At 35.9% G+C, this 21,267-nt stretch overlaps 1 protein-coding gene, 1 long non-coding RNA gene and 1 other non-coding gene across 3 annotated transcripts; all 3 read right to left on the bottom strand.

Annotated features, from left to right (window-relative positions):
* Window positions 1-4,507: 4,507 nt before the first annotated feature.
* On the bottom strand, window positions 4,508-5,632 carry LOC125072025. The gene is made up of 3 exons (XR_007119948.1): window positions 5,410-5,632; window positions 5,194-5,317; window positions 4,508-4,769 (listed from the first exon to the last, which is right to left on the bottom strand). It is a non-coding gene; the product is annotated as an uncharacterized LOC125072025 (long non-coding RNA).
* A 771-nt stretch (window positions 5,633-6,403) lies between these two features.
* LOC125071885 (armadillo repeat-containing protein 2) lies at window positions 6,404-20,456 on the bottom strand. The gene is made up of 19 exons (XM_047682304.1): window positions 20,348-20,456; window positions 17,049-17,193; window positions 16,495-16,630; window positions 16,087-16,210; window positions 15,377-15,521; window positions 15,085-15,292; window positions 14,640-14,742; window positions 14,351-14,523; window positions 13,680-13,912; window positions 13,253-13,421; window positions 12,699-12,813; window positions 12,136-12,185; window positions 11,717-11,848; window positions 11,412-11,565; window positions 10,761-10,904; window positions 10,227-10,454; window positions 8,004-8,089; window positions 7,160-7,299; window positions 6,404-6,566 (listed from the first exon to the last, which is right to left on the bottom strand). The coding sequence occupies exons 1-19, from the start codon at window positions 20,454-20,456 to the stop codon at window positions 6,404-6,406; spliced, it is 2,757 nt and encodes a 918-aa protein (XP_047538260.1).
* Trnaw-cca lies at window positions 8,881-8,952 on the bottom strand. Its single transcript has one exon. It is a non-coding gene; the product is annotated as a tRNA-Trp (tRNA).
* Window positions 20,457-21,267: the final 811 nt, after the last annotated feature.

The raw sequence follows: 21,267 nt of genomic DNA, 5'->3' as shown, positions 1-21,267 counted from the left end.
AAGTTTTATAATATGTAATAATAATAATGTGATATTATTGATTGTATAATTAATTATGATATCCTATGACGTAGCACCGTATTGGAGGCTAGGGCTAGTCTCGTAACAATATATAAGATAGTAATTGTTCTTGTTATTCGTTTCGTATCGTAATATCGACGTTGACGTTTGGCGGTGACAATAGTCTCTCTGTATATTTTCAAACAAATAAAATAAAAAGAGTTGGATATTGTTCTAAAAAGTTTATTTAAACATTTACGTGAGTTTGACAAAGTGAGTGAAATATTATAAGACTGATACAAGTGTATAGCTTGTGATATAAGTGTCTCTTAAGTGTCTCTTAACGGATACAACAATCAGCTGTTCAAATAGCGAATGCGCAGGTACCCCCACAAAAAAGAAAAAACAAACAAACAAAGCCAAAAACACAACTTATACATCTAACGATTCGTGCATTATTCGTATATATTCACATCACTCATACACTTTAATTGAATCTTATTAAATTAATACCACTTAATTGATTAACAATTGTTACTCATCTCATTGTGCCATCTATCGGATATTCAAAGTACTACGATATATTTAAATAATGGCTAACAAATGTAATCAATGCGGCAAGTTCCTCTCAACAACAGATGGCGCTAAATGCAATAAATGCAGTTCGGTATTCCATCGTTCGTGTGTCAATATAAGCCCCGACTCTCGCCTCCCTGCGCGGTGGATGTGTCGTCTCTGCCGTGGACTTGATACCAAAAACAAGCCTTCTGCTGAATCGCCTACTGAAGAGCTATTTATAGACGCCAATGCGGTAGATAAAAGCTCTGCAGGATCATTGGCCGAGGAAATCAGGCTGCTAAGAATAGAGCTCATCACAGTTACGCGGGAGATGACTTCTTTCAGGCTGGAGTTAGGAAGGCTAAACGAAAATATGGCTGAGTTCAACAAAAGGGTGGACAAGGTTGAAGACCGTATGACGTCCTTAGAGGAAAAATGCCTTAAAATAAATGAAGAGGGTAGTAATTCACAAATTAATGAAACAATAGCGTCATTGAAAGCAGAGATTAATGATAGAGAACAGAGTACATTGCTGAATGACGTTCAAATATCAGGAGTTCCAGAACAGAAGGGTGAAAATGTGGTGCACCTAACTCAAGCCATCTTCAGGAAACTGGGCATGACACTCGACCCTCGCGACATCGTCAGTGCCGAACGTGTCGGACTTCGACACCAATTGTCGCCAAACGAAGATCGACGACCGCGACTTGTCGTGGTGCGATTTGCGCGGCGGTCTTTGCGCGACGATTTAATAAAGTCGGCGCGGGTGCGACGCGGAATTGATACGTCTGGCATCATTGACGGCAACCCCTCCCGAGTCTATATAAACGAACATCTTACACGAGCTAACCGCCTCCTCTTTTATAAGGCCAGAGAAGAGGGAAAACGTCATGGTTGGCGTTACATATGGAGTCGCGACGGGAGAATATTCATGCGGCGCGAGACGGATGCAGCAGTTCAACGGGTACGTTCAGAAAACGATATCTGCAAAATTTTTGGCAAAAATTAAATTCGTACATTCCGTTGTTATGTTTTCTTTTGGTAGACTTATTGTTTATGTATTGTAAACGACTTTTTTATTTTATTATGATTATTTGTATTTTTTATGTCTCTGTAATTAATGATGTTTTCAAGACTTTATTTCAATTTTATCATTTCACAATAATATTAAGTTTTGGGAGATGTGGTGGTATGTACAATGATAGCAACAGTGTCGTGGCCTTGTTCTGTATACTAAGATATATTATAGATAAGCTATGTATTATTTTATTTATTTATTTTTATAACAATTATCATTTTATTAACGCGTATGAAGCGGGGGTTGTGCTGTATAATTACTCTCTAATTATTAATACTATAAAATTCATTATTTTACTCATATTCGTAATAATACATTTTATTTATTCTCATTTATCTATATATATTATCAAATGGTTAATATGAGCAATCTTAAATTTGGTTTATTCAACCCGGGCTCGCTTGGGTCACATCATGAGGAATTCATAGTATTAATGGAGCGTCATGAAGCCGATGTGATAGCCATTAATGAAACTTGGTTGCGTCCGGGAGAAGACGGCAGAGCACCTCATGTCCCAGGTTATCGATTACGTCATATACCGCGACCTATGGAGATACGATCAAGAGGTGGTGGTGTTGGCTTTTATATAAAATGTGGTATATCTGCGCGTACACTTGTGCATCCTGTTGTTCATTTGGTTGAACAAATGTGGATACTCGTAAAATTGAACGGCAAGACTATAGTTGTTGGAACGGCTTATCGCCCCCCCTGGTTGAATACTTCTGTTTTTTTTGATGCATTGTCAGAAACTATAAGTGCACTGCCTTATTACGATTGCTTATATTTATTAGGAGATTTCAACATCGATTATCTTAGAACTCATGAATATCAGAAACAAATCCTGGACACATTTTTATTGACTCACGGTTTGACACAACATGTTACGAATCCTACACATTTTACGACTAACAGTGAAACTTTAATAGATCTCATTTGCTCTAATACAAGAGTTGACAATATTGTAGTAGAACATATTGCAGAGCTTAGCGGCCATGCATTTGTATCATGTGAAATAAATATTAAGAGAAATAAAAGTCCATCAAAGATCATAATGTTCAGACCGCTAAAAGATATTAACACAGAATGTCTCACAGATACACTTAATTTAGTTAATTGGCAGGACATATGCAAAATTGAGGACATTAATGAGATGGTAAGCCAGTTCACTGGTTACTTGCTATGGGTATTTGATGCTATCGCCCCTATTAAGATGGTTACCATCAAAGAGACTCACTACCCTTGGATTACATATAACATTAAATTGTTTATGAGACGTCGAGATGAAGCTCAAACTCAGGCAAGGTTGTCTAAAACAGATTTGCGTTTAAATTACTATAAAGACCTAAAACGACAAGTAGTACAGGCAATACATAGGGAGAAATCTGCATATTTTAATTTTCATATTAATTCCAATATTAAAAACTCAATTGTACTTTGGAAACACTTAAATAAAATTATACATATAAAACAGAAACACGACCAAAATATACCAGAACATCTTAATGACCCAACAATGATAAATAACTTCTTCCTTAATGTGCCAAGTAGTAGGGATCACGTTTCAATAGAAACAATGAATTTTTATGAATGTAACAAGTTTGGCACATCTGTTTTTTCATTATTGCCGACTAACGAAGTCGAAATTTTACAAATACTCCGCTCGTTGAAGTCTAAGGCCATAGGTGTGGACGGAATATCGTTAGACATGCTTTTATTGTCGTTACCACGTATTTTACCAGTTATAATTAAAATCTTAAATGCATCAATCGAAACAGGCACATTTCCGAATCTTTGGCAGACCGCGATAGTTAAACCCATTCCCAAGAAGGAGAGTGTTTGTGAACTTAAGGATCTACGACCTATTAGCATTTTACCATGCATATCCAAAATATTGGAAAGAATCGTATGTAACCAATTGACACGATTCTTAGAGAATAACAATGTATTACCACTTATGCAATCTGGATTTCGTAAACATCACAGCACTACAACTGCGCTACTGGATGTTACAGATAATGTACTATGCGGTATGGACGTAGGCGAGGGAACGATTCTTGTTTTATTAGATTTTTCTCGTGCTTTTGATACCATTGATAGAGCTCTGTTCTTGTCCAAACTAAAATATTACGGATTCAGTTTTCTAACAATTAAATGGTTTGCAAGTTATTTGAGTAATCGTGAACAAATGGTTGAGGTAGTTAATGGAAACGGTTCCCGGGTGCTTTCAGACTGTAGCACGGTTAATACAGGCGTTCCACAAGGCTCTATACTAGGACCAATTATCTTTGCGCTATATTGTGCCGACATTGTTAACAGCATTAAGCACTGCAAATACCACATTTACGCTGATGATATACAAATTTATATCTCGTTTAAGCCATCTGAAGCTAGCGTGGCTATTCAAAAATTGAATGATGATTTGAGTTATATTACGCAATGGTCAGAATCTCATAATCTCGTACTAAATCCCGACAAAACTAAGTATATCATATTAGGAACGAAGAAACAAATCAACCTAATTGGTAGCTTAAACCCTATCATACAAATTAAAGGTAAGAATATCGAGCGCGTTAAAGAAGTGCGAAACTTGGGTTTGTTGATTGATGAGGAATTGAGATTCGAAAAACACACCATTAATACAGTTCGTAATTGTTTTTACAGATTAAAAGTATTGTATAGGATAAGAGACGTTCTTAGTAAAGACATGCGAATTAAACTTTGTGATAGCCTGGTATTGTCTAAACTTAATTATGCTGATGCGGTTATAGGACCTAGACTGCACGCTCGCTCAAAAAACCTAATACAAAGAGTACAAAATGCATCTCTCAGGTACTGCTTCCAAATCCCGCCTCGCGCACATTTATCCCCATACCTTAATACCGCACGGATGATTAAGATGGAATACCGAAGGCAATTACATCTTGCTACCCTCCTATTTGGTGTTATTCAAAATAAAGCACCTTTATATCTGTATAGTAAGTTGAGTTGGGCAAAAGAAAGTAACAAAACATATCCCACGAGAGCGTCGTCTTATATGCTTAGCGTGCCTCTTCATCGATCAGCAGCCTTTCGTGGTAGTTTCCGCTATGCAGCGACGAAGTGCTGGAACAACCTGCCGCCTCCCCTTCGGATCCTGGAAACCATTAATATATTTCGCTTTAGATACAAATCATATTTACGTAATCTACAGCTTCAGTCATAATTTGTTTTTTATTATTTATTTATTTAATTTAGTTTAACTAGTATACAATAAATATTACATATAATTGCAGTATTCATATATCAAAATGACATATGTGTAGACCAAGTTGGTTTTATATGTATATATATAAATATTTTTTTTTATTTTATTTAATTTTTTTTCGTTATATGTATATTTTTTTTTTTATTATTACAATACAAGTAGTGGTATATACAGATACTTTATAAACAACTTATCTATCTACTGGTACTACTTGCCTAAACATTAACATTTGTAATTTAACATTTATATATGTGTGTACATGTGTATATATAATTTAATTTAACATTTATTATAATTATTATTTATCTCTTACCTTAATGGTATGGCTCCGTAGCTTATGGCTCAGATTGGTCTAGCTATGCGCTGCTGCAAAGGCTGCTGTTCGTTTTCTCTTTTGGTTCGACTTCTTCGTGGTTGTACATATTGTACATATTGTGCTGTATGGTTTGAATGACAGGTAATAATATATTAAAGCATACAGTTGAGTTACGTAATGATTAGATGTATAATGATTAGATAATCAACTTACCGTCTTAACAATTTACAACTTCCGGATTAAGCTTATTAACTTTTATATTATATAGTTTTTTGTTTTATTTTGTATCTGTATACATTTCATTAAGGTAAACAGTAAATAGTTGAAAGTAATTCGAAATTTGAAGGTTGCGTGACAGCGTCGATCCACTGCCGGCGCGCGCGCCTCACTGATAAAACTTACACCATTAACCGACACCTTGCATTCCTTCCCCCGTCTCCCCCCGACCGATTAATTATTAGCTAATGGTACAAAATTGCCATTTCCTATGGGGTCATAAATGATGTATGTATTTATATATTTAAAATTATATATTGTTATTATGTGTATATTAATATTGTAGTTTTTTTTTTTTATTTATTATTTTTATAATATATTGTCACAGCCCGTCACAACCACACAGGGTACCATTGAAAATCAGCGTTGGGTTCTTGGAACCCAACTTGGAAGCTGAATGGTAACCCTTAGGACACGTTAAGTATCATTGTGTTGTTTTGTATTGTTTTTGTTTTTTTTTTGTAATTAAGTTAGTAGTTATAATTAGTTAATATCATTTTTTTTTATTATTTTTTGTTTTAAATTTTTATACTTTTTTATCCTTTTTACTGTGTACCGTGTCCAAATAAACATTTCTTATTTCTTATTCTTATTTCTTAATTTTCATATCCTTAATTTATTTTTATAATTCATCTCGTGCCTGACAGCGAAGGAAAACATGAGAGGCCGAAACCGTGAACCAAACGGCAGTTAAGAAACCTGCGTCTACTTTCACCTATGTATGAATTTCAATGACATTCAGCCACAAGTGTAACCAACTAGCATTGGAGCGTGGTGGGAGAAGATCACAACCTTTTCCTTAAAAAAGGAGGAGGCCTTAGCTCAGCAGTGGTATATTTACAGGCTGTTCTTTTTTTTTATTTCACTAATTCAATTGCTATTTTTTAGATTAATAAAACAACAATTCAGGTACATAACTTTATTTCAAGTTTTAATCTGTGCCTACGGACGCGTCGGCTCTGGGGGGGCGCAGTTTCTCTAAGAGCGGTATAGCGACCCCTACTAGCTCTTCCCACGCGGCCAGTCTGCGACATGGGCCACAATCACATTCTTCTATCTCCCCTTCTTCGAAACCTAAATCTTCTCCTGAATGTCTGCCAAAAAATATATTATTATTGTAATTTCAGTAGTTCGGGATGGCAAAATAAAATTATGTTGTACCATGATGTTTCAATCTCTCTCTATATTTTTACAATGCCCTAATCATCGAATTGTTTTCCTTATGACAGCTCAATCACTTTTAAAATAAGAAATAGTTTTACATACCAGTTTTAAATTTTATAAAATAATATCAACTAAAGTTGTACAAATTATTGATCAATTAATTCCAATAATAATTGTAATAATATGTAATAATAATAATAATGTGACATTATTAATGATATTATTAATTATGATATCCTATGACGTAGCACCGTATTGGAGGCTAGGGCTAGTCTCGTAACATTATATTATAAAGATCGAAAAATTGTTTGGTTGAATACTACGTTATTAATTTAATTAATTTGCAAGTAAAGTTTCCCAGTCCAGGAAAGAAAAGTCTTAGAAGCCTTTACCTTTGCTAATCAATCTTCAATAAAGTAAAAAATGAATACACCTACAATATCTATTAATATCAAATACCCATATTTTGATCTATATTTAAAACATAAAACCCTTTATTGTATTAAAGTTTGAAGAATAATACCGTTCGCCTTCATCGTCGTAATCTTGATCCAAATGCAAATCCTCTTCAACGCTGAACGCTTTAGCTGTTAGAGGCTTCGGCACGTCGAGCTCGAAAGGCTTGTTTGATTGATGATTATTATTATCCAGCTCGAACTTCACCTGTATCATTGAATACATTTATGAAATATAATATTTTATCATCATAAACATGCTTAATATTTCAATAGAAACACTGATAAAGATTGTTTAAACACGAGAAATAAGGGCAAACTTATCACACCAAGTGTCCGACTCTACAAAATCAATAGATTGCTTAAAAATTGTGTAGAGATGCACGAACAAAGGTAGAGTCTCTATTCGTTTTTATATCTACGAGTCGGACCAAAGCTACATTTGCACCGCGATTCTGTAAGAATTCACCTCGTATCTCACTCGTGAAATTGTAGCAACATTATTTTGATACGTGTATGCTACAAATTGTATAATTCTAATGATAGTCAATGCTGCAATGTCTCAAGTTTAATGATCTTGTTCTGCGTTGCATTTCGAGTTTCTTTTTACAGAATACCTCTACATCCGAAATCGAACGACATAACATCCTATTCTTGGGACGGAAGTGTTTAACATTTTTTGCCATGTCTTAAACCGTAAACCAATATAACAAATTTATGTACGGAAAAACTGTTTTTCGAATCAAAGTATCGTTTGGTTCCTGATATAACTTCGCGTTTTGGAACGTGAGTGTTCGGCCTGACCCAGAATTTAAATCAAGAACTAACGGATATGAGGCTTTAGTGCTAGCGTGGAATAAAGAAGCAATCACGACGCTATAAAACGATGGGAATTCTTTTGAGATAACTTGCCTGATGGTGTTTCGAAATCTGTGGATCGCTTGCGCGTCTATCGCCGAGTTTCGACGCTTCACACGCTGTGAAGACTGATTCGTCGTCTGAAATTAATTCGTAATTTAAATACTTTAGTAATATATAAACACTCCAACTTATTTATTTATAATCAAACTATATACGAAGTTAGATTCATGAGTCTTGATACTGGCAAAGGTCAATCTCTGTAAGTCCACTCCAAGTCAAACAGAAAAGATATAAAATAAAAACATCAATAACCATTAACAACAATATGCAATAGACTCAATTTATTAATCCTAAAATCATAATGGTGGCTAATATGGCAAAACAATGTTATAACAGAAGGAAAAATCTGAGCGTCGCAGTTTAACTCTTGGGGGTAGAGCTTTGTGCAAGCCTGACTGGGTACCGCCAACTCATCCGATATTCTACCGCCAAACATTAGTACTTAATATTGTTGTGTCCCGGTTAAAGGGTGAGTGAGGCAGTGTAACTACAGGCACAAGGGACATGACATCCTAGTTCCCCATTTTGGTGGCGCATTAGATCGCTAATCCTTACATCGGTATTTATTAAGCGTCGATGGCTATGGGCGGTGGCGAACATTTACCATCCGATACACCATATCCCCACCGCTCTTAAGATGATCGAAGTGTCAAGAGCAAATTTTATTTCCATGTACAATAAAAATAAGTGTATTACTAAAATGCCAAAGCTTAGTCAATAAAACCAGATAAATATATCGTACCTCAGAATTAGCATAAATTAAATGGTTAAAAACTAAATCTATGCCTTATTCTTAATACGAGACATTGATTTCTTCCAATAATCTTTAAGTAAGAAAAAAAATAGCTTTCAGCTATAAAAATAGGTTTGACCCCGACGTGATTTGAACACGCAACCTTCTGATCTGGAGTCAGACGCGCTACCGTTGCGCCACGGAGTCATACGATTCAGGGTATGAAATTATTGTTATCAATTGCAAAAACGTTATCTAATTGCAATAACATTTTAATTGTATATTTTTCTTTATCTGAAATATAGTCAGACATATGTTACAACATATTATTTTATTAATTTTAAAAGATTACTATAAATCAAAGTGACGTAATTAAACATTTCGAGAGTGTTGCTAATTACAGCTGTACTTAAATGGTTTACCACTCAATCAGGCAATCTTATTAAAAGATAAAAATAATTATATGTTTTTTAATATCTATATATCTAATATATTACATTTCATCCTAAAAAAAATGACATAAATATTATTAAAAAACACGGCCTTGTCAAATCTGTTAAAGAATAAAAACGCACATACAATACACACATGGCAGACCCTGGCAGAAGCTGGTAAATAATAATTAATAATGCCAGTCAGAAGAAGACATACAATACATACATGAACCCTGAAAACATTACACTATTTTATTGAGCAGTCATGTAAAAAATCTCTTTCCGTAACATCAACATTGGAATGAATGATGGATTTTTGATGGACGAATGTAATTTTTAATAATACAAGAAACAAAGAAACTTTTTATTGAGATATGTCAAAATTAAATTGTTTATACTTATATATCAAATCTACTACGAGGAATTACAAGGGTAATGGTAGCAAAGGGCTAGGAAGACCGATCGATTGATAGCCCGCTCATGCGTACACAGAAATTTGTACTACCTACTATTTATACTATGGGTAATATTATAAATACAAAAGCATATCTGTGTGTTTCTCCACTTTTCAAAAACAACTAAACGAGTTGCTTGTTGCAAACACATACATTAATTATCATTTGTTTTTATTTTTAAACAATGCAAATCGTCCATAGTATTGTTCTGCTGCATAGTAAAGACGTAGGCGCTCTTTTAACTAAATAAGATCCATAGTTCAGGAACTGGAATCTCTCGATAGAAGTTTAATTTTTGTTCGGAAAATGGACAGAACGAAGCAGAAAAAAACGTCTATGCTCATCAGGTGCCACGTTTGAATTCCTCATTCAAAACAATATGAAGCATTAACACAATTGAGCACTTGAACCGTACACGTTCTATTGACAATGCTATCTGGGTTTATTTTTATATGTATACAAACGTTTTTAATCCAATTGTTACTTTTTGTTTAAGTGGAGTACTAATGAGCACACTCACTACCGATGCTTAGGGATTCGTTATCATCATAAAGCTTACGGAATACAATTATTAGTCTCGGTCGCAACTCACCAATAAACAAGGCGAGAGCCGCGGCCACCTGATGCGCGGGCCCCGGCTCGAGCGGGCGGTGCGCGTGCGCGTTCCACAGCGCGCGCGCGAGCAGCGCGGCGGCCGGCACGTCGCGCGCGTGCGCCGCCGAGCACAACGCGCGCGCCGCCTCCCCCGCGCCGCCCGCGCCGCCCGCCCCGCACACGTTCACGAGCACGCCCGCCGCCGCGCACCGCACGCTCGAATCCTCTGCGCGTCACAAATTCCGTCGTTATAATTACTATTTACTATACACTATTAACTTTTATAATATTTTTGATAAAGTATTGTTGACTGCTTTAACGAACATTTATTTCGTTGTACGACGATTTTTAATATATAATCCGATCATGATTCTTTTGCATCCCTATTTCTCCCAAGTCGATCTTAAACTGTAGTGCTGAAATTTTAATAAAGCCGAATTGACATTAAAATCTTTACCCGAATCGTTAATAACCTTCTCTCTTTGTTTTTATTGAGCTAACCTAATCACCATAGTATCCAAGATACACGTACCGTGTTGCTGGAACGGTGGGAGAGCAGTGAGAGCGCCCTCTAGCACGATGAGCTGCGCGGCGTGCGCGGAGCGGGAGAGGTTCCCGAGCGCGCGGACCGCCTCGCAGGCGGCCGCTCCGCTGCCACGTATCCAACGACACGTTGCTGCAATAGGGTCTCAAATTACTAAGCCTGTTAATTTAGCATTTTAACAATATTTATATACTAAGGAAAAAAGTATTGTAAATCGAAAACTAGTGAGATTTTTGTTAAAGTACCAAATAATTTTAAAATGAGATTAATTCTTTTACTATTAACCATCACACGTAAGACACGTGCAGGGTCAGCAGTCAGGTAGGTACATCGCTTCTTATTAACAGCATGTTGCCTAAAATATATTCTTCTCTTGCAAATTACTAGAGCATATTTCACCACGCTGCTATAAAGCAAGTTGATACACATGAATTTTATCCAACCCGAAGTTTTCTCACAATGTTTTCATTCACCGCTGAGCAGGAAATTAATGATAAACACAAATTAGTGACCTGAAAATTTATTGACGCTAGCCCGAGTCTGAACTAGAAATCTCCCGATAAGAATCACACGTACCCTCTACAACCACCATGACACTTTCGCTCATTACAATATCAAAACGGAAATTATCTAGCCTACCTTTACACATAAGTTCTAGGGTATGGTTTTGTTGACTCGCAGCAGAAGGTTCGAGATAGAAAGTGATGTTGTTAAGCGTCGCCAATACTGCCATTGCTAGTTCTTCACGTCTTTCTAACCAAGCATTGCGTTCTTTTTCTGACAAATCGTTTATCTGATGAAACAAATTGATAAATTTTAGAAAATCAAACAAGAAATTTACAACAATTGGTCTATTGACATTTCTCTGTTATTATCTTAACTTACTAATCAACTTTTACAAGCACTAATGAATGGTCACTCAACCCGAAAGACGGCCTGATCACCTTACTGTCCGATGGTTTCTCAGCTAAGTCGAGACATGACAGAAGAGCCCGCACTGTTCTTTCAGCATGGTTAGCTGCCAAGCCTCTTCCAGCGAGTTCAGCGAGACACAAATTCGCCATTATCCGTACTGTCTACAGAACAATTTAAAAAACAACACATATAAAAGAAGCAAAGCAAAAGACGTAATAGGTACTATAAAGTAACCGTCATTTAGTTGTCTAACTTTTCTCTCCCTGTTACAGACGACTAATGGGGGATTCCAGAAATTTTGGTACTAAAGTGATTCCTAGAACTGTAGTATGTAGTAGTAGCAGTTACATTAAGATCACTATTGTTTAAAGTTAACTTGAAATATTGCATTTGGTAAGGCAAACAGTACACGCACAACATTAATAAAATAACTTATAACTACGCTTACTTTAATAAGAACATCCTCATTAGAGCCGTCGGATCCACCGAGGTCGGAGCCTTAAAAGTAAAATTATTCATAAATAACAGTTTTAAGAATTCTCAACTACGAACGGAATGTACGAAGTGTCAGTAGGGTACTTTAAAAAATATCCTTATGTTTTTTTTTTTTCATATCTTTCATCTTTTGAACTACCGTTTATAAACAAACTAGCTACCCCCTACACCTTTGAACGCGTGTGACAGTAGGCAGAGCTAGATGCATTATGTCCCTTTGACATCTTGTATGCTTTCACTATGTTCGGTTGAGCGGTTAAGTCATGCTAACTCATTTTCCGACCTCATTTTCATTTTTAAAATATTACGATGGTGTACCGTGGTATGACCACGAAAAAGTAATGATACTTTCTCATTGCTCTGCTCAACCACAAAGAATCACTTAAAATAGTGACACAAGCCTGACTCATGGAAGACATTCTGTTATTTTATTTTCGACTTAAGAAAAAATATCTTTTGTTTAATTTAAAATGTCTTTAAAGAAACAATATCTGCTAAAAGCATCTGATAACTTACCAACTAAATGTCGATCAGGATCAGAATCGGATTCTCTCGTTTCATTTTCGTTTCTCTGCGTGTACGACTCCAGTATCGTGAGAAGAACATCTACACCGCCTTCTTCATTGTAGATCTGATAAAGACAGATACATAAGAAGATATTAATGTTCTAATTTAAAAAAAAATATTGCACCAATTGCAGCTGTAAATAGTAATGGTAACAATATTAGAATGTCTTATAGTTATTTCGGCCTCGGTTCGTAAGTCTGGGGGGAGCCTGGAAATAAGCAAAGGCACCATCTATTCTACAGCCAAAGAATACTAATTACTTATTCCTTAATTATCTTATATTGAAGACAGTTCTCTTGGCATCACCAGATTTAAACAAACTTGTACAGTTAGCAACAAAAAACTTCATAAAACTTTATCTTAATGGCATTCCACGAATATACCTAAGGAACTATATATTCGTGGTTTGCGTTTAGGAAATACAAGAAAAGCAACGAACGGAGAACGCATTAGTTTTATAAAATAAAAACTACTTTTCATAGCGACAGTTGGTGTGCTCTCACATTGATCCTGGCCTGTTCGTCCGCGGCGGCCATGTTCCCGAGTGTGTAGGCCAGCCGCACCGCGAGCGGCGCCCGCGACGCGCACGCCGCCAGCGCCGTCAGCAGCGCGCGCGCGCTCGCGGGCGAGGCGCACAACCACGCGCAGCATGTTTCGTCTGCTGACAGGACACTACAACAAAACAGTTTGAATCAATATTTTAGGTACATATGCTAGTTTAAGTACATTCAACGTAAGTCTTTTTTTTTATTATTTGACTGAATATACAGTGAACTGTCCCCACCGACCAATCTCATAATTATATAAAAAAAGAAATTAGTAAATTTTATTAAAATATGCGCAAATGAATTATTGATTTTATAAAATGAAAAATTAATTATAACAGATGTCATGGTATTATATAAACAAAAAGTTGCAGGTTACACGTACCTAAGGCACCTCGCAACGTTGGTGAGGACGTCTCTGTCAGTGTGCAGCGTGAGCGCGGCGAGCAGCTCGCTGAGCGCGCCGCACGCCGCGAACGCGCGACCCCACTCCCCGCGCTCCCCGCCCGCCCCGCCGTCCGCACCCTCCCCGCTCCCCGCCAGGTTACGCAGCGCGCCCGTCACTTGATACAGAGCGTGAGTTGCCTGCTCCGATACTTGGCGGGGTCTCTCCGCTTTCTACGATTTAGGAAAAAAAACAACAAAACATTATTTTATCTAAGCTGTACATAAATAAAATAAAAACATCTCTTGATGCACATAAAATTTAAAAAAAAATGATTTTGCAAAATGTTAGTTTTCAAGTAGGCTCATTAAAAGCACTTTTCGTCACAATCGTCATGTTACAGTGTTGAATTCAATTTAAAGCTACAACTGATTCCGGAAAATAGATTCTACCGAGACGAACCGGCAAACAACTCTTATCCACCATTTTAACTAACAGAGTATTTCAGAAAAGAACAATTACTTTTTATATATCCTGCCTAGAAGTCAATAAATACAAAGTCTGCGCTTTTTATCTTTAATATAATCATGTATTGAGTAACATGCCTCATGTATCTATGCTTTTTTTAAAATATTTAATAAGCCAAGTTAAAAAATAGCCTCACAACTTACCGCATTGTTTAGAATCTTAAGATGTAGCGCAGTTAGGTGCAGTGCCCCGGCGCGGTGCGCTAACGCACACAGTCGCGGCTCCAGCGCCAGAAAACGCAACGCCCCCGCCGCGTACACGCAGCACTCGCTTTCAGTAACTGGATCTATTCGACCGCAGCCTTCTACTACTAAGTCTATTTGAAAAATAAATATTAAAATAAGCTCTCATAAACAATTTCAAAGTTGCGAAAATGATGTAATAATGACGTAATAATCAACGAATATAAAGTTGAAATTAAAAATATCTTACCGAGAAGATCACTATTCCTGAAGAAATGATCGTTCTTGTCGTTTCTTGAAATTTTAAATATCAACTTGCAGGCTGCCGCCAAATGTACTCCAGTAACACGCATCTTTATAATTTGGAACCGAAACAAACAAACAAACACAATTGATCATCATAGCTATTAATAATCATTTTACGTCACAATTTATAGAATCACGATAACAACACAACATCATAAACCCTATGGATGACTAACCATGGCATATGGATTGAAAAACAAAAAAAACAAATTAACAACTGAGAATAATTTAATGACAATGACAAAATTGACATTAAAATTCCCGCGTGAATGAAACAATAACAAGATATAAGTTGAAATAATTTTATAAAAACTAGAAAACTAACTAATTAAAGATTTGTGCACGTTCTCTATCGCATAAAAAAAACTTTATTCCAAAAATACACTTACCGTAAGCATCGCCCTGGCTATAGCCACCAATACCCTTTCGTCTTCGCTGTCTATATGCTTATATAAAGAATGAAGTACTAGTTCTCGAAGACTGTTGCCTGGTGAATGTTTTGCAATATTACTCTGAAGAGCTTGCATCAGAACTAGAATATGTTCCGAATTCCGACTTTTACTCGAGAGCGCTTCAGCTAACTCCAACACTGTCATGCTGAAATAATCATTTCAGTATATGTCGTAAGCTTATCTAATATTCGAAAGATATATAAAAACATCTAACGGTTTCGAATCTTACTTATCGTAGTCATCATTTGAAGGATTTGGTAATTGTACTGCTAGATGCTTAACAGTGACCTCTCCAAGACCAGTATCTAAATCACACGACAATGATTTTGAAGACAAAATTTGGCTTCTTTTAATAGTAATATCAGGACTGGATGCTGAAACATAAAGCGGCTCAACTAAGTTATTCACTAACAAATATCTACCATAGCTTTATTAATATCTAAGTACTTATAATTTACATTATTTTCTTACATATTTTTGTCAAATCGACGCTTGATTTTTCGTCGATCAATACATCACGAGATTCTAATGGCCTCGATACACAAATTGATTGAGCTAAATCCAAGTTTGCATTAGAGGCTGAAAATATTTATTATTTTCATAACCATGTAAGATCACTTGTGCGTTATAAAATAAACAAGACTCAATGTACGAAAGCATAGTTATTTCTTTTCCATATTATATAACGACAATGTAAGATAAACTATTAACAGCAAATTTTAAATTGGCTGACTGATGTCACTCCGCATTGAGAATGTGTTTGATAGTATCCGCCAACATATTAGGATTTATTGGAGCTAGAATTGATGATACCTTCTAATAATTAGCTCGTATATCCATTCAATGTGGTACGGATTTTACTTTTTTGACAGTAGTGGTCAAGCAACATCATGAGGTCGTAATTTAACGTAATAATTATTCTAAAAATCGAGTTCGTACCATCGCCTGATTGTCCTGCTGTGTTTCTTCTATGTAAGGGTTTACTTCTACCGCTAAGGTGAGGCAGCTTGGGAAATCCGCTCCATCCGTCACCTGATCGATCTTGTGTTGGTCGAGTTCGTACCTGATGTTGAATTATTTTCTATTATCTTTATTCTATGGATTTTAAATTACGAGTACTAATTTAAATACTTTTGCTTATATTAAGTATTTAAATTACTAGCAAACTTGGATAAAAAGATTAACATTCCTTTTTTTTAACTAAATAGAAAATTATAGAGTTACTCTATGATTCATGAATTTATGGTATCTTGAAATCTATAAGCAATTGCAGTTTGCAGCATAGTTCTTCAATTTCCAATTATCTATCGTTAAGCAAAAAGTTTCGATATATTCGTAGTTACTCACTGCTTTCTTTTTAACACTCGGTTGATTTTCAGCAAAAAGATCGTCTCCAGCGTCATCTTCATCTAGACTACCATGATGTACGCTGGACGAAATGAAAGCTTCTTCGTTGCTCTCATCCAGAGTAAGGTATTTGAGGCTATAAATATTGATAAATATCTATTGAAAATCATTTAAACATCAAAGCTATTTTAACATATTATATTTAAGTTTGAAATTATTTAATAAGGCTATATTATCGTATGATATTTTCAGGCAGGGTGTTCCTTTTTCCGAACCGGCGATAGTGTTTAATTTGACCATCAATAAGTAAGTGTAACGCTTCTATGTTGAATAAAGGAATTTCGAGTTTGAGTTTGAGTATAAGCTTTACCTTATTGACAATTGGTAAAATATAGCACCATGAGTAGCACAAGCATATATGAGTGACAGAATAAGAAATTATTTAAAGCTGCATATACATAACGGAAGAGTTTATTCTAAAAATCAAATCAATGCGATTTTTAAGTATATTATATTCTTATCTAATCTTACTAGTATTATAGAAATTTGGTTACTCAAACGCGCTAGGGGGCCGGGTGTCCTTCTTGCGCGTGCGTTCAGTGAAGAGTGTGCGTTGCGGGTCGCGCGGTGTGAACGGGCGGCGCGTACGCAGCGGGCGGAGAGCGCTCAGCCCTGACCCGCTCGTAATATTGTTCATTTCTAGGCAACGAAACATTGCATAATTAAAACCTTCCAAATAATTTTGAAAAATCTTCTCTTTTATGAGTCGCTCACAAAAATATGGTACCGCAATTTTTCGATTTTAACTTTATCACAAAAAATAATCAATTGTTATTAGTAAGATTCATAAATGCATTTTATTTTTTTGAGTCACCTACAAAAGTTACAATACATTCAAACAGTATGATTCAAGAAATAAAACTAGTTTTTTAACGGATTTAATCGCGTATATTAATTATTTTATTTTAACTTCCCGACGTTTCGAGCACTTTACAGTGTTCGTGGTCACGGGCAGACTGACAAACACTGCAAAGTGCTCGAAACGTCGGGATGTTAAAATAAAATAATTAATATACGCGATTAAATCCGTTAAAAAACTAGTTTTATTTCAATGTGTAATAATCGCGAAACAGAACAACATTAGTATGATTCAAGGTTAACATATTAATGCACTTGTTATAATTATTTTTTTTATGAACATCAATCATCAATAGCTTAAAAAAAATAATCAGTACAATTCCATCTAGTGACTAAAAAATTAACTAACGCAAAATTATTTGTATACGATGTACTTCAGTTACAGATACAGATACGCTTTTGATTATTTGTAAAAATATATCCTATTTGCTGGATACATAGTTGGGCTTTATGCGAGCCCGTCTGGGCAGGTACCGGCCACTCATCATATATTTTACTAAACGGCCATACTTATTATTTTTATGTTCAAGTTTGGAGGGTCATTGCGTCAGTGTAACTACAGGTACGAGGCATAACACCCATGCTTGGTGATGCATTGGCGATATTTTTACATTAGCAGCCTGTAAATTTCCCACTGCTGGGCTAAGGCCTCCTCTCCATTTGAGGAGAAAGTTTGGAGCATATTCCAATTTACGCTGCTCCAATGCGGGTTGGTGGAATACACATGTGGCAGAATTTCGTTGAAATTAGACATATGCAGGTTTCCTCACGATGTTTTCCTTCGCCGCCGAGCACGAGATGAATTATAAACACAAGTTAATCACATGAAAATTTAGTGGTGCTTGGGTTTGAACCCGAAATAATCGGTTAAGATGCACGCGTTCTAACCACTGAGCCATCATTCGCGATATAAGGACTGGTTAAAATTTCTTATGTCGCCAATGTCTATGAGCAGTGGTGACCACTTACCATCAGGAGGCTCATTTGCCTGTCCGCTAACCAAACCTATAAAAAACTCCACCTTCACACAAGTGTCAATAACAGTACGAAATCAAAACTCAATCTGATTAATTATACATAGATAAGCCATTAGTTTACTTTACACCTTCATATTTCAAAGATTTTATTCAAACAGCTATTGAATGTATATAATTATAACTACGTTAAATCAGTTTCAGTTGTGAAACTACAACGGTAACCATGGCAACGCCTTAGCTACAGAACCAACAACTTAGCTACCAAAGGTTAGCCGAGTTCAATTAACCCTAATACCCTACTTTTCTTGATCGGTATGTCGCTTCAAATATGTCTTTGTAACTTATGTGATTACTGAACGGGGTCGAGTAGTGTATGCCAACAATTTAACTCTCTGAAACTCAATTCAAAGTCGGATTAACTTGTAATTATATACATAACACATAAATGAATAAACGACCAATCATCGTTCAGTATTTTAGACTAGTAAAATTATTAGATATTGAAAAAGAGTAACTACTGAGTTTCTTGCCGGTTCTTCTCGGTAGAATCTATATTCCGAACCGGTGATAGCTTCACTTGAAATAGTTTGTTGAATGACGATTCAAAAGTGCTTGTAAAAGCCTACTTAAATAAAGTTTATTTTGATTTTGATTTTGACGTGAAGAAGTGATACTTTATAATAATAAAGAACATAAAGCAATTTTATAAGTTTGGCGATAAATGTAAAGAAATGTATGAATACAATTAATGAATCTTAGATCTTATTTCTCATAACTTGGGGTTTAAAATAAACGAAGTCTTATGGAAATGTATTGTACCTTCATTGAAAGATTGCATTTCATAATGGGCAATGAATCAGTCAGTGTTCATCACAATCTTCAAAGCTCATCTTAATTATTCGATTATATTATTCCGTTTATTTGAACTAACTGTTAGTTTAACGTTGAAAATCTTGACGGATATTTACGTTCAGCCGAACTGAGCAATACAAGGCATTATTACATTAGCAGCCTGTAAATTTCCCACAGCTGGGCTAAGGGCTCCTCTCCCTTTGAGGAGAAAGTTTGGAGGTCCACCATGCCGCTCCAATGCGTGTTGGTGGAATACACGTGGCAGAATTATGTTGAAATTAGACACATGCAGGTTTCCTCACGATGTTTTCCTTCACCGCCGAGCACGAGATGAATTATAAACACAAATTAAGCACATGAAATTCAGTGGTGCTTGCCTGGGTTTGAACCCGAAATTATCGGTTAAGATGCACGTATTCTAACCACTGGGCCATCTCGGCTCTTTACAAAGCATTACTGTGATAGAATAGTGATGAGTGGGGGTACCTAACTTAATGTAAAACGTGCCGCCTTCACTTTAAGTGGCAATACTATACATATGTATAGAACTTTATCGAAAATCTTATGATTGCTTTCGTGTTTATGTTATGATGACGTAATTTAGAAAAGAACAAAGAAATTCGCTCTTATCGCGTGACAGCCACGTGCCAGCGTTCACAATTTATCGCGACAAATATATAAAGGATGGTTATGTCGCTTTTCGAATCATTACTTTGCAACTTGCTATTTATTCGTGTGTTTGATTGTTCCGATAGATGAAATTATCAATTGTATCGTAATATTTCAAGTTTCGATGGTGGGGTAATAATTTCCTAAGTATACATAAAGAAAACACGAAATAGTTAATTAATCTTTTAATTGAGAGTGAGCCGAGATGGCCCAGTAGTTAGACCGCATGCATCTTAACCGATGATTTCGGGTTCAAACCCAGGCAAGCACCACTGAATTTTCATGTGCTTAATTTGTGGTTATAATTTATCTCGTGCTCGGCGGTAAAGGAAAACATCGTGCACATTTATTGCTATTTGCTACATTTATGCAAGTGTCCAAATTGTCCAAATTGACTTACACACTTAGACTATTCTAAGCTAAGGGTTAGGTCTGACCTGCAGTGATAGCAGCGCGAGCCTCGCTGATGATCTCCGCGGATGTTTTACGACGAGGCGGCGCGTAGAACGGAGCGCCAGCGCCGCGCCGGGCGGCTTTCTCACCCATTTATCCTTTTTATATCTACAGACACAAACAATTTAAATTATGATACATATATGTAAGCATAAATATCTAATATCTAATTAAATATAATAATAATAAATATTGGACAATATCACATACATTACTCTGATTCCAAATTAATTAGCTAAAGCACTGGTGTTATGGAAAATCAGAAGTAATGACGGTACCACAAACACTCAGACCCGAGACAACATAGAAAACTAATGAGCTTTTTCTACATCGACTCGGCTTTGGGGAATCGAACCCGGGACCTCGGAGTGGCATACCCATGAAAACCAGTGTACACACTACCTGACCACGGAGGTCGATAATAATAAGTTAATAAAAATAAAATAAAAGTAAATCTAGTTTTTAAAAAAATACAACACACTTATCAATCGAATTTATAATTCATAACACATTTATGTCACATACTTTGAATGGGACCATCAACCTACTTCACAAGTTACGTTACGTTATTATAATCGATGTTAAATCGATATAGATAATGTAACTATCATCGACTGATATACAGATATAATAACAACACTACATTTTATAAGAGATATAAAAGTTTACAATACATTCGTGTTAAAATATAGTATGTGTAACAAATGAGTTTCCTGCCGTTTCATCTCGTTAGAATCTACTTTTTAAGCCAGTTGTTTTATGACAAATAATAAATTCATTTTGGTTTAATATTTATGTAGCAGCCAACTAGTTTATTTAGCCTAGTCATTTTACTAAACGACGCCGTTCAACTAGCGGCCTGAAAAACATACAGCCAATACATCTTCCGTTCATAAAATAGTCA

This window comes from Vanessa atalanta, chromosome 20, assembly GCF_905147765.1.
Source record: "Vanessa atalanta chromosome 20, ilVanAtal1.2, whole genome shotgun sequence".
Classification (NCBI taxonomy): domain Eukaryota; kingdom Metazoa; phylum Arthropoda; class Insecta; order Lepidoptera; family Nymphalidae; genus Vanessa; species Vanessa atalanta.
The sequence above is the reverse complement of the archived record's forward strand: the minus strand, read 5'-3'. Positions and strand labels throughout refer to the sequence as shown.